The sequence below is a fragment of the Cheilinus undulatus genome, linkage group 6 (genome assembly GCF_018320785.1).
Source record: "Cheilinus undulatus linkage group 6, ASM1832078v1, whole genome shotgun sequence".
In the NCBI taxonomy this organism is placed as follows: domain Eukaryota; kingdom Metazoa; phylum Chordata; class Actinopteri; order Labriformes; family Labridae; genus Cheilinus; species Cheilinus undulatus.
Window position 1 is genome coordinate 12013975 of NC_054870.1, and position 13884 is coordinate 12027858.

Here is a 13884-nt window from a genome sequence, read left to right on the forward strand (position 1 = left end):
CTAATTTCCAACCCTGTCTGAGACTATCTAATACTGCAAGGGTTCCCAAGCTTTTCAGCTTGTGACCCCCCCCAAATAACAGTGCCAGAGACCAGGGACCCCCACTGTCCTTGGAGGTGGTTAAAGATTACAATGTTGCACAAGTATCATGTAGAAATTTACGTTTTAAGGGTATTTTGTACAAATCTCAATTAAATGCTATGGTTTTATTATAAATGTAACTATTTTTAAGGATATTTTTTACAATAGTTGGTTAAAAATACCACTTTAAATCATTTTTAATTTCTGCGTACTTTGGCAAGCAACCCCTCTTTAGTGCCTCACAACCCCCCCAGGAGTCTCCCACTTTGGGAGCCACTGCAGTGGTGGAGCTAACCAGCCCAACAAGGGTAAATCTTTAAGTGACTATACTCTGATACATTTCATGTTTACCGTTCAAATAACTATGCAGCTGTATTGATGCTGAATGTGCTTATTTTATTTACATACTTACAGTTATGCTAGCTTGTTGCTAATTAGCCAGCAGAGCTTGGACTGGAAATATATCAACAATAAAGTGATTTAACACAGAAATGATGGGTTTTAATACAGGCTGGGGCAGCTTACTAACCATTAGCTTAGTGTGCTGTATGCTTGAGCATGTAGTTAGAGTAGTATGTGGTTTCAGACACAGCTTTTGTTTTATTTTACCCCTCCCAAACCCCCTACCCACAATCCTCCACACCTCTACTCCCCCCCTCCTCTTCTCCTCCTGTTGTGTGGAGGTTTTTCTGTTAAAGGTCGAACATGTGAGCTCTTTGGTTGCATCCTGGGACGTAAACGTGCGCTTCTGTCAACGAATAAACAAACCGAAAAGACCTCAGTTGTCAGTTTAAGCTCACATTGTTTTGTCTTCTGTGTGTGCGTTAGAAAGACAGCCGTCCTTTTTGTGTGTTTGTTGTGTGTTTTCATGTGTGTCCAGAGGCTTGTGTGTATTCTGGTGCAAGTTTGTGTTTACAAGAGAACATATACACGTGTGCATACACTAGTTATGAAGTTTCACAGGACTTCTATGTCGGACATTAACGACAGTTAAAGCGAATCACAGTTCTAGGCATACACACCTAACTACATACGGTATAAAAAATTGCACAATTATATCAACAATCACTGCAAAAAAGTACTTCACCTATCAGAGACAGTTTGAATGGTAATCCTACATTTAGTTTGTGATTATTTATTTTCTCCCCTGTCATCTGCGGCGAGGTCCGCCGTGATTCCTCTGACCAGTCGTCTCCGTTTCCGTCCAGTTTCGTGCGAGTCGAACGTTCGTGTGTTGTGCAAACTTGGGCAGAATCGAATAGTAGACATGATACTGAAAAAGTCTTTGCATGCAGCAACCTGATTGAAATAAACATGCAGTTAGGGACAACCCACCCCTACCCCCCACATAGGTAGCCATCATTGTCTGGGGGCGCCCCCTCCCCCGTGGATAGCTAGTTGATGCCAGGTGCTTCTCTGGGTCTGTTATTGATTATTCTACACCCAGAAAGTACGGATGGTATCTGGTTATACCATGGATTTAGCAGCAAAGCTATTGCAGCATTACATTTACATAACACTAGAAAATAATGTTATTATAAAAATAAAGACCTAGAAATTGAAAGCAAACTAATCCATGTATGAGGTATTAATATTTTCAGAGTGAATTGAGAGTGAATATAGCCATGTTGTTATTTGTACTCACACTATGGATAGTTGTTGCTACATCATATGCCTCCCGTTTATCTTTTCAGTTTATTTTAATTACCTTTGGTAGGATAGGGCCAATAGAACTACAGCTTTTCAAAAGAAGTGCATGCTCCTTTACATAAAATTTAAATTATCTATATAGGAATAGATAGGTAGAAAACAAAAAATATATACTTTTTTAAATATTTAAATGGTCCCACCTCTGTCTCAGTAAGGGTGGGTGGAGGATGGGGGTCAGGGGGGTCCAACAGGACGTACCACAGCACCCAGTCCACAGCAGACAGGTGTCTAACAGACCATCCTGTGTTTGTGTTTAGTGAGATTTGTGCCAAAGTGCAAATTTAGCGCTGATAGACATTTGTGTCCCCACAGTGCTTCATCAGAGGGGACACGCTGAGTTCAGAATGGGGGGGTGAGGACCGTCCTGTGTGATTGACCGCATCTTTTTCATGAGGTGTTTGAGGGGAGGTGGGCAAGGTGGGGGTATGTGGGCTGTTGCAGCGCTGACCCGGCCTGTAAGGTAGGAGGGGTGCAGGAGGTTGTTTTTTTGGGGGGAGGGGGTCGGGTGTGGGTTCACCGGGGCAGAGCTGGACTAGTGACCCCCCCTCAGCTCCAGCGGAAGGACACGTGTCTCGGGCGGTCGCCCCCCTCCTTCACCAGCGGCTTGTGAAACTCTCGGCCAGCCCTCGAGTGGATGCTGGCCCAGCAGTACTCGCAGTAATACTGCAGGCAGGTGACGTTGGCACAGAAGAAGGGGGCAAACTTCCCCCCACAGCGAGCCCCCTGACACTCATCGCACATCTGGTCGTCCAGGACATACGGCTTCACCTCAACCTGGAAAAAAAAAAAAAGACAGAACATGAAAGACCTACAGTATTTACTTTATTCTCAGCAACAGATATTCAGGAGGCGGCCAGATTTTTTCCAACTGGGGTGGGCCCGCTGGGGTGCAGACTTATTTATTTTTTGGTTTGGTTTGGTTTTGGTCTTTATCTGAGGGACAGGACTGAGGTTATGTTGTGTTCACACCAGTGAAATTATTTCCTCATGTTAATTACATATAAAGCCAATATAAAGATACGAGAAGCCACTTGTGCAAACGCCGCATATGTGCAGCCTGAATCGTGCCAATTGAGCATACGTCACCAGAGGAACTCTAAAGGACCAGCCTGTGGGGGGGTGGGGTTTCATTCAGTCAGAAAATGGATTGCCTGGTAATTGTGCTAACATTTGTCTCCCACTTGATTTCAGTCAAAGCTGAAAAATAGTGCTGGAAGCACTGGTCACCCACACGGAGCTCCTGGAGAACGTGGTAGAATTCTCCAAGCCGTGTGCACCTCTGAAGTATCCACTGAACCCAGACACACCAGCATCTCTGTCCGGTTTGGATTTACAGCAGGAGACACAAAGCAGCAATCCTCTCAATGTTGTGAAGTCAACCATGTTTGTAGACAACCAACTGAAATGCCAGATGTGGGAGAGGGAAGCCCCTCCCTCTTTCGTCTCTTTGGTACTCCCTATATTTTAACATGTTCAGTTACACGGGAATATTCATGACTGGTGTGAACACAACACTATATATACACTAAATCTCACTTCATTACTTTATATCATTTAAAATTCTATTTGTCTTTTTTTGAAGCATCCTACAACTCAGAGGATGTCAGAGCCTCTGTACAGGGATCACACAGACATATCTGCATGGTTGTCACTGTTCCTAGTAATGCAGTTCCAATAAGATACAAAACATCTGCAATTACCTCCTGCTTTATTACCTCTCTATTAATGTTCAATCCTGTTCAACCAACATAAACTGTATGAAAATGTATAAAATCAGCAATGGTGATCCAGGTGTGTTTCCTTCTCCCAGCCTTTTTCATGCAGGCTAATCTCTGTGCAACCTTCTGCAGTCTAACAGGGTCCAGAGTCAGGCAGGTATCCTGTGAAATGACTTTGACCACTAAACAGGGAGACATGAAATGAGAGCTCAGTCGCCATGGAGATGCAGGGGGCGGATGCTAGTCTTGTTACAACGTGGCCACAAAATGAAAGGTTATTGAATCCCTCAGCTGGAGGAGGACTGTCCCGTTTGTTAACTCTGTAACAACTGCAGAACAAAATCCACAAGATGCTGCTGTGCTGAGAAATATGAAGTCAGTGACATGACGATGACCAGGATAATGAGCTTTTGAGGGAAAAAGGAAAAAAACATAAAGCTTTATGGCAAGAACTGACATCTTTCTTTATTTAAAATTTATGTATGTGCTTGACTGACTTTCTGCAAAACTTACAGTTCTTAAAAAGCATTAATTTTTCAAAATATTAAAGATGAAAATAACCCATAAAATGACTAAGCTCATATCAAATAAAGAAGAAGAATTTTGAAAGGAATGCCATATTCCTCTGGCTTGTTTTGCACACAGTTTCTAGTCATAATAGACACTCTAACCCTCCCTTGTAGATAGATGATGAAGAGACGGATGGACTGCCACGCCCTGCAGAGGCCCGGCTTCCTGGCTGACACCCAGTCTCTCTCGGTCACGATCTGCCCTGCTGCAATTGGCCGGCGTGTCTAAAATAAGCAGGCTGCAGCAGAGCCAAAATGGATACACACGTATAGGGAAGTACTATAATTAAACCGACCCTGTGTGTCTGCAGCTTCAAACATCTGTCGGGACTCCGGCAGCCAAGGGCCGGAGTGATTGCACAGCCAGGCCTGTTCTTCCGTTATTGTAGGCTGCACTATAATGAGAGCTGTGATGGATGTGAGAGAGCTCAGGCAGAGTTCAGCTCTGCAGCGTGCCAGAGGAATGACTGTGAAAACCTCAGCTGTGGTGGGGACACAGAGGGAGGAAGATTGTGAATGAAGTGTGTGTGAACCCGCTCACCCTTTTGTCGATATCATTGTGCTGCAGCTGGACGAAGCGGGCGCTAATGGCGGCGATGTAGCTCTGCTGGTTGGAGAAGGCTACCCGGCCGGCTCCCTTTGGGTATTTGAGCTCTGGGTCAGTGTCGATGCCAGCGTAGCAAACACCTCCGTACAGCCGATCCATGATCATCGCCAGCTCCACTGCAGAGAGGGACAGATGATGAGTGCTAAAACCGTGAGAGGGCGATAAAATAATCTTCCTTAAAATTCAAGTCTAAGGAGCGCAGATGGCCTGGAATTTGCGTCCTGCACCATGTTTAGAGGCCACCCAGGTTTGGATCTGACCTGTGGCTCCTTTAATGCATGTCATGCAGGGAATTTTTATGCACCTTTGACATTTTTGGGTGTCTGCAAGTAGATGAAGTAAACTGGTTTGTCATTTGCAGCCATTCATCTCACACTAGAGAGCACACAATACAGCTGTTGACATTTATGACTGACCCATCAGATAAATCACAGGCCCTGTAGTCTGCATCATTTCAATGTGTAGTTAGGATTTTAGGAGGTGCGCTTCAGGCAACATGCACAGGCTTCTGGCCCTACTGTGTCCGCATAGATTCTACAAAGAGGTGTTTTCAGGATTAACTCCTCTCAAACATGAGTTCAGGTGGTGACAAGACTGCAAAAAGACTATTTCTAACAGGGAAATCCTTGCTCGAGGCCAGTTTTATACCGGGGCACTCAGCGTGGCAAAGCTTGGAAACCCCTGGCCTTTGTTACACAGAGGAGATATAAAAGACAGCAGTCAGTAAGTCTGCTGCTTTTTATGTGTATACGAGAAAGATAGCCTTGGACCATGTTCCTACTCTTTTAGGTCATTTCACCATCTCTATTTAGATTTCATTTGTTTTTTTATAATGCAGTTTAATCAGCAGAAGAATTTCCTCACCATGATGTAAGTTTTGAAGTCATAAGGGAAAAAAAGCTGAGTTAAGTGTGATGCAGCTCAGCTTGCAGCCCCTGAAGCAGGCATGGGCAGCTGACTACCTGGAGGCAACATACGACCCTCTCCCCTCTCAGTGCAGCCCCAAGTCAATTTTTAATATCACTCCATTGTAAACATGAAGAAAGCATGAGCAAATCTGCCATAAAGCATTTCAATGCAAGCTGCTACAACAGCACCATAGCTCTACAAATGCATGTAAACCTGATAGCACCCTATCCCAGTGTCCAAGTTGTACCTCTGCCGGTAAAGCAACCTGGCTCTCAATATTATGTTTAAATGCCTCTCAGTCATAATGGTTCCTTGCAATGCCAGTCTTTCCAGAATGTCTTTGTAGCTCATTCCCAGCCTAAAATGAAATTAAAGGTAGAATATCTAACATTTTACACTTAAATATAATAAAAATCAAACATATGCTATGTAAATGTTTTTCTGAGTACAGTATCAACACACTGAATTAAAACTTCGGTACCCTGTAGTTTTGTTTATATGGGATGTTTATAACTCTGTCCGGACCAGATTGGGTCGGTAACCTTCTCCTCTAGCACACGCCCCTCTCCTCCTAGAAGTGTCCCCAGGGGTAATAATTCGCAGTGCTGTTGCAGGGAAATGTTTCACCCAAACAGCTGAGAGGAGTGTGAATGGCAGACTCCAGTCCCAAGTGTCCGACCGAAGGCCTGCCACTGACTACCCCTCCACCTAAAAAGCCTCGACATTTGTCGAGGAAACCCTCCGACAAAGCAAAAGGAAAAACTAGAGTTAATATCGGACTTGCTTTTCCTCAGTGGCGAGCCCTAGGCGACACTAAAAAGCTCTCACATGACTCAGAACTGGCTTTGCTTCTCCTGGATGCGTAGGTACATCTTTCATTCATTGTGTGCATTGTCTCAACATTTGTCCAGAGTTGATTTATTGACACAGCACTATTCTTATGGTTGGACATTAAAGCTGAGTGTGATAGCGCGGCTGTAATAAATGCTGGGTAAAAATGAATGGAAGCTAGGCGTGCTAATGTTAGCCTGCTGCTAATAAATGGAGGCTGCAGACGGAGGTAGCTCGACTCAAATCAGGTAGTGTCTCAAAATATGTTTATCTCAATCACCCAAGTCTTGTTTGAAGCTAATGTTTTCATGTTTAATTGATGCTATAACATAACCGGCCAGGATAAGAAGAGCTTGTGAAATGGTTTACTGCAGCTGAAAAAGATACCAGCAGTAAAGGTCGCCTTGAACGTTACATATAAACTTGTACATGATCGGTGTTTAGGATCAACAGAAGCTAAAGTGGCTAAAGGGGGAGGCTTCAAAATGGCGGAGGTGTGTCAAAAACTCTTTGTTTACATTTTCAAGGCTGTGCTCTCCTACGACACCTAGTGGAATAAACATCGAATAGTCTACCTTTAATCATACTATTCCTGTCTATCATGTAGCTTTAGCCCCCTCTACTGCCTCTACCTTAGCGTTTAAAGAAGGTGTGCTCAATTTGCTTACCCAGCTGTCCAGGAATGATATTAATATTATTAATTAGTATTTCATGCGCACATTGCACCTACTTCGTGGCCACAAATAAGTATTACTTGTGCACGTATTTTGTGGCCACAATTTAGTATTTCGTGGCCATGAATTGGTAAAATTTAGTATTTTGGGGCCATGAATTAATATTTCATGTGTATGTTATAGTTATGTTATGTGTATGTTATTATCATGTCTGGGGCTCTGTATGATTCAGTATGTTTTCTTCTTCGCAAGAAATTAGTAGATGTATCTGGCTGTAATTGATTAAGAAAAATCCTTTCTATGAATCATTAGTGAATGCATTTCTGCAGAACTATAACTGAGATATCTATATCCAGTCAATACTTAATTTAAATCAAAAAGCATTTCCCAAAAAGCACAATTGATCTTCTTATTCTTTATGTCAAATTCTACTGCTGGGTTTATAGTACTCTACAAGTTTAGCCCTCTGACAATGACAGAAAAAGTAAAGAAGCACTGGTTTTTAACCTGACACTGCTTTTATTCTGTATTTCATTGGCTTTTACAACTTTGATGGTTTGTTTCAAAGAGGGTGGGGCCTTCACAGATATTTTTGCTATTAAAATGGAATAGTTATTTTAATAATTTCACTTTTTATATAGCTAATGGCTGTTTTATGGTTGCTTTTATTGTATCAATTGTTTAACTTTTTAGTTGTTGTTGTTTCAAAGGGCATGTTATGTACTGATTTGCTCTCCAGTTGGTACACTAGTCCAGAGTAAGTTTGATTCCACTGTATTTATGTTGCATGTACAGTACATTCAGAAAGTATTCAGAACCCCTTCACTTTTATCAGTTTTCTCATGTTGCAGCCCATTGCTACAGTCATTTGGATGATTTTTCATTCTCTTTAATCTCCACTCAGCACTCCATTATGACAAATTGGAAACAGAATTTAAGAAATGTTTGCAAATGTATAGCAAATAAGAATCTGAAATATCACATTGACATAAGTATTCAGACCCTGTGCAAAAACACTTGAAATTTAGCTAAGTTGCCTCCCATCTCTCTGGATCTTTGCTGAGATGTTTCTACACCTTGTTTGGAGTCCACCTGTGCTAAATTAAACTGATTGGACATGATTTGGAAAGGCAAACACCTCTCTATAGAAGGCCTCACAGCTGACAATGCACAAGAGAGCAAAAACCAAGCCATGAAGTCAAAGGAACTTTGTGCAGAGTTCACAGACAGGATTGTTGCAAGGTTCCAGTCTGGGGAAGGCTACAAAAAGAATTCTGCTACACTGAAGGTTCTCAAGAGCGCAGTGGCCTCTATAATCCTCACATGGAAGAAATTTGGCACAACCAGGTCTCTTCCGAGAGCTGGCCCCCTTGCCAAACCAAGTCATCGGGGAAAAAGGGCCTTAGTAAGAGAGGTGACCAAGAACCTGATGGTCACTGAGATCCTATGTGGAGATGGGGCAAAGTTCCAGATGGACAACCATCACTGCAGCCCTCCACTGATCTGGGCTTTATGGCAGAGTAGCTAGAAGGAAGCCTCTCATCAGTGCAAAATGCATGAAAGCCCATTTGGAGATTTTTGCAAAAGAACACCTCAGAGACTCTTAGACTGTGAGAAACAACATTCTCTGGTCTGATGAAACTAAGATTGAACTGTTTGCCCTCAAAAAAAACCCACATAAAAGCCAAGTGCACTTTCATGTGCTTTGTACTGATGAGAGGCTTCTGTCTAGCTTCTCTGCCAAAAGCCTGGATCAGTAGAGGGCTGCAGAGATGGTTATCCTTCTGGAGCTTTGTCCCATCTCCACACAGGATCTCTTGGTCACCTCTCTTACTAAGGCCCTTCTCCCCTGATTGCTCAGTTTGGCTGGACGACCATCTCTTTGAAGAGTCCTGGTTGTGCCAAACTTTGAGAGTTACAGGGGGGCAATGTGCTCCTGGGAACCTTCAGTGTAGCAGAATTCTTTTTGTAGCCTTCCCCAGACTGGAACCTTGCAACAATCCTGTCTGTGAACTCTGCACAAAGTTCCTTTGACTTCATGGCTTGGTTTTTGCTCTCTTGTGCATTGTCAGCTGTGAGGCCTTCTATAGAGAGGTGTTTGCCTTTCCAAATCATGTCTAATCAGTTTAATTTAACACAGGTGGACTCCAAACAAGGTGTAGAAACATCTCAGCAAAGATCCAGAGAAATGGGAGGCAACTTAGCTAAATTTCAAGTGTATTTGCAAAGGGTCTGAATACTTATGCCAAGTTTTTTATATACAATAAATCTACAAAAAACAAAACAAAACAGTTTTTGCTTTGTCATTGTGGGACACTGATTGTATGAAGGATAAATGAATGTAAAAGATGCAGCATCAGCCTGCAACATAACACATTTTAAAAAAGCGAAGGGGGTCTGAATCCTTTGCATATGATTTGGATGCGAGTGAGATAAACTTGAACTGATGAGCTGTTTGAGTTTTTAATCAGCCATTGTAAGGACAACCTTTGATATAGATAGATCACTAAACTAAGCTGTGATTAATTTGACAAATATTGAACAGCACAGAACTAGAGGGGTAAAATGTAAATCAATATTGCTCAGCCCTGGGCACATCAAATGTTTTAATGAGTTCAATATTTCCTGAGATGAAAATCCTTCTGCCTCTCTTTAAAAAGCGTACAGGTTTAACCTGGACTTTGGTGATTGACTCTGTTATTACCTGATAAAAAGCCTCCCCTCCTCTCTTTCATCTGAGCAGCAGTCTCAAACTGCCGGTATAATTAGTCGGTGTCACATTGCAGACGAGCAGGCGATGTTTACCCCAGAACAGAAGGACTGAGCCTTCCATTACAGCATGAATTCTTAACATGACGACCGCTTGGCCGGCGTCCTGGAAACCTGAGCACAGGATTGCTTTCTCACAGGGAGAACTTTCATTATAGCCTCCGGCCACAGCGCTTCATGCCAGCCAGCACTATGAAGCCAATTTAGAGGCTTTAGGGGGGATCACAAGTAAGTTATTCCACTATATTAGTTATTTACCTGCACGCAGGGGCCGTGGCACACCTCCCACAAAGATGGTCTTGCGGGGGTCCAGAGGCTGAGAGCCGTCCATGACAAAGTCACTGTCGCTCAGGTTCCAGGGACGGATCTGGACCTGAGGAAGAGAAGAAAAGTGGTGTCATGTATAGGGAAACATGTGGTGTACTTTATGTACATTTTCAACCCACTAGAAGCTATAGGACATTTAATGGTAACCAATTTGCTGATATTTTCCAGTCCATTTTGACAAATCGCTGACGCCAATGTACAAAAATCCTTTGCCATGGAGTATAAGAGACTCCAGACCTCTTCACTAACAGAATTACAAGATTGTTTATGCTTACACCTGTTCCAGTGGACCAATGGCAGAAGCTTTCAGTGTCAGGAATAGGATTTCTGACCATTTCTGGTGTTTTTGTTCTAAGTTCTTGTTTAAAGATAAACTTTGATAGTGTTCTCACACATGCACAAAAGTTTTCAGGAGAGCTGCACATGTGAATTTGAACAGCCTAATTTTTACCACATTACACATGTGGACAAAGCCACTGGTACCCTTCAGTTACAGAAAGAAAAACCCACAGTGGTCACTGAAATAACTTGTAACTGCCATAAGTAATAACTAATAAAAAATTACTGAAAATTAACTAATGAAAATCAGACATTGCATTTGAATTGTGGTTCAACAGAATCGATTAAAAAAACAAACTAATGAAACTGGCCAGGACAAAAATGATGGTACCCTTAACTTATTATGCTGTTTCATTATCTTTTGCTGCAATCATCGCAATCAAGCCATTTCTGTAACTCCAATGAGACTTCTGCACCTGTCCGCAGGTATTTTGGCCCACTCCTCGTGAGCAAACTGCCCCAGCTGTCTCAGGTTTGAAGGATGTCTTCCCCAGACTGCATGTTTCAGCTCCTTCCACAGATGTTCAATAGGATTTAGATCAGGGCTCAGAGAAGGCCACTTCAGAGTAGTTCAATGTTTTGTTCTTAGCCAGTCTTGGCTGTTTTTAGCTGTGTGTTTTGGGTCATTATCCTGTTGCTTTCTGACAATGGGCAGCACATTTTGCTCCCGAATGGCTTGATAGTCTTGAGATTTCATTGTCCCCTGCACAGATTCAAGACACCCCGTGCCAGATGCAGCAAAACATCTTCAGAACATAACCTAGCCTCCTCCATGTTTTACAGTAGCTACAGTGTTCTTTTCTTTGTACGCTTCATTTTTGCATCAGTGAACATAGAGACAAAAAGCTCCAGTTTTGTCTCATCTATCCAAAGGACACTCTCTTAGAAGTTTTGTGGCTTGTAAATATGCATTTTTGGCAAATTCCAGTCTCACTTTGTTTTGATTTGCTTTCAACAGTGGAGTCTTCCTTGGTCATCTTCCATTAAGTCCACTTTGACTCAAGCAGTGATGGATGGTACGTTTTGACACTGATGAACCTTGACCTTGGAGTTCACCTCTGATCTGTTTGGAAGTTGTTCTGTGCTCTTCTGGTCATCATTCTTTTATCTGTCTCTATTGTCCTCTTAAGGCCATGTCCATGGAGGTTAGCTACAGTCCTGTGGACCTTAAACTTCTGAATAATATGTGCAGCTGTAGTCACAGGAACATCAAGCTGCTTGGAAATGGTTTTACATCCTTTACCTTTAACATGCTTGTCTATTCTTTACTTTCTAATCTCCTGGGACAACTGTATCCTTAGCTTTCTGTGCTCCATGCTCAGCGTGGTACACACGATGATACCAAACAGCACAGTGACACTTTTCACCCTTTAAATAGGCAGACTGACTGATTATAAGTTTGAAGACACCTGTGATGACAATTACAGGTCACACCTTAGTTTAACATGTCCCTATGGTCAAATTATGTTACATCTCTTTTAGGGGTAACATCAATTTTGTCTAGGCCAATTAATACTTTGTACATTTTATTTATCATTAATTTTATCAGTCACACGTTATTTCAGTGACCAATGTGGGTTTTTCTTTCTTTGATGGAAGAGTACCAACAATTTTGTCTACATGCTATTAGCCTCATAGAACAATTTCTATGTGAGGCTGGGGTGATCTGTTGTGAGAATGCAGCAGGCAATATTCAGGAAACTTCACCACTAGTGACCGGCAGGATGGGGATTTTTATATCCTGTGACCATGCAACTAGTTTTCATTCACATAATGAGAATACCTCCTGAACTTTTCTGACTGCCAGAAAGGTCTAAACTGTCCCATTATTTTATTGATACTGTGAATATGTGCAGTTATATGTAGCATTGATAAAAAGGCAAACACTGTCATTATGGTGTCACTGTGACTTGAGCATCCTTTTTCATGCAAGGGGGCATGTGTAAAAAAGTAGTGTATTGAGATTTAGGGACAGGCTGCCCTGAAATTAGCATGTGTAAAAGGGCTCTGGAGGGAGCTGCTGTTTACCGGTTTGTCTTTGATGGTGGGACTGGACACACACAGGTAGAGTTTTCCATCCTCCTCGATACAAGCGTCGATCAAGGCCTGGACAGATGTTTCCTCCTGGAACAGCAGGAAGGCATAACCTGCAACCAAAAGCAGAGAGAGATTTATGAAAAAAAGATGAAAAATTTCATCTGTGAGGTTCATTAGTCAGACTGCTTCCACATCTATTTAGGTCACAGTCCCATGACAGAGCTTCACACTTTTCCTCTGTAATTATTCAGTTTCAGACAGCTGTTTGTGACCTTGTGGCCTCTTCTCCTGTCCTCATTTGACTTCTCAGTCTCCATAAGACGCTCTGCACTCAGCACCTCTCTGCCTGAGCTGCTTCAGATTAAATGGCTAAGCAAAGTGCTGCACTCGGAAAGGAACCATGCAAAATTGATCAGGCCGACACACTGCAGATCCTCCCTGAGAAGCAGTTCAGGTGGAGAGAGTTTGTTGATGTCTTGTCAAGGCAGGAAGAAAGACTTATTCAGACAGTTACTCTGTACTATTGAATTATTTAGCACCAAGAGCAAAGACCTTATCCAAGGTCGGAGCTGTTAAGTCGTTACGGGAGCGACAGAACGCCAAACAAGGAGGGTGCAACCATCACACCGTGCTACTGAGAGGACAAAGAAACAAAAGCCCTGGGCAAAAAGCAACTTTTCAACAGCCAAATAATGAAAATGCAATGCATAGCACCCAAAGAGAAACATGAATATATTTGCTGCCAGAATGCATATGCTCATGCATGCTGCTCCCTGAATGGGCTGTAAGTTATTAGTACAGCAATTAATCTTCTATTATTTATTTTTTTGAATGTAATTTTATCAGTAAAACATAATTGGGATAAAAACTCTGTCCTTGTTGGGTGTCTTGGACAAGACAAGTAGTGGCAGAGTTATCAGAGTTTTTGAAAAACGATCAGCAGGCATACATTCAAACATAAGAAACATCACTACATTAAAAGACAAAAAATTACATAAATGAACACATTATTGTGAAAATCGCTCCCAATTGAAAATTTCAAGCAGAACATCAGTCTTCATGCCACCGTTAAAATGCCACATATCCATGGTGAAGCAGCATTGTGATTTTGCTGTTTTCATTCAACTGGATCAGTTAAGGTGGAGGGAATTGTGACCAGCTCCTAATATCAGTCAGTTTTGGCCCCAAACCTTACAATTTCTTCAAGAAAGCTGGGGATACCCAGAAATTCCACCTTTTAGTGTGAAAATGACCTAAAGCATACATCCAAGTCCAAACCAGAGCCCAGAGCTTAATGTAGTGATCTCTAGAAC

At 42.3% G+C, this 13884-nt stretch overlaps 1 protein-coding gene across 6 annotated transcripts in view; it reads right to left on the reverse strand.

Annotated features, from left to right (window-relative positions):
- Nucleotides 1–1471: 1471 nt before the first annotated feature.
- cpeb3 (cytoplasmic polyadenylation element binding protein 3) overlaps nt 1472–13884 on the reverse strand; it is a 105975-nt gene continuing 93562 nt past the window's right edge. For all 6 annotated transcript variants that reach the window (XM_041790182.1, XM_041790181.1, XM_041790180.1 and 3 more), the window contains 4 exons: nt 12563–12681; nt 10127–10241; nt 4620–4801; nt 1472–2565 (listed from right to left, as the gene is read on the reverse strand). In XM_041790182.1, coding sequence (XP_041646116.1) covers nt 2338–2565; nt 4620–4801; nt 10127–10241; nt 12563–12681 — 644 coding nt within the window. In that variant the 3' untranslated portion in view covers nt 1472–2337. The remainder of the gene's footprint in view (nt 2566–4619; nt 4802–10126; nt 10242–12562; nt 12682–13884) is intronic.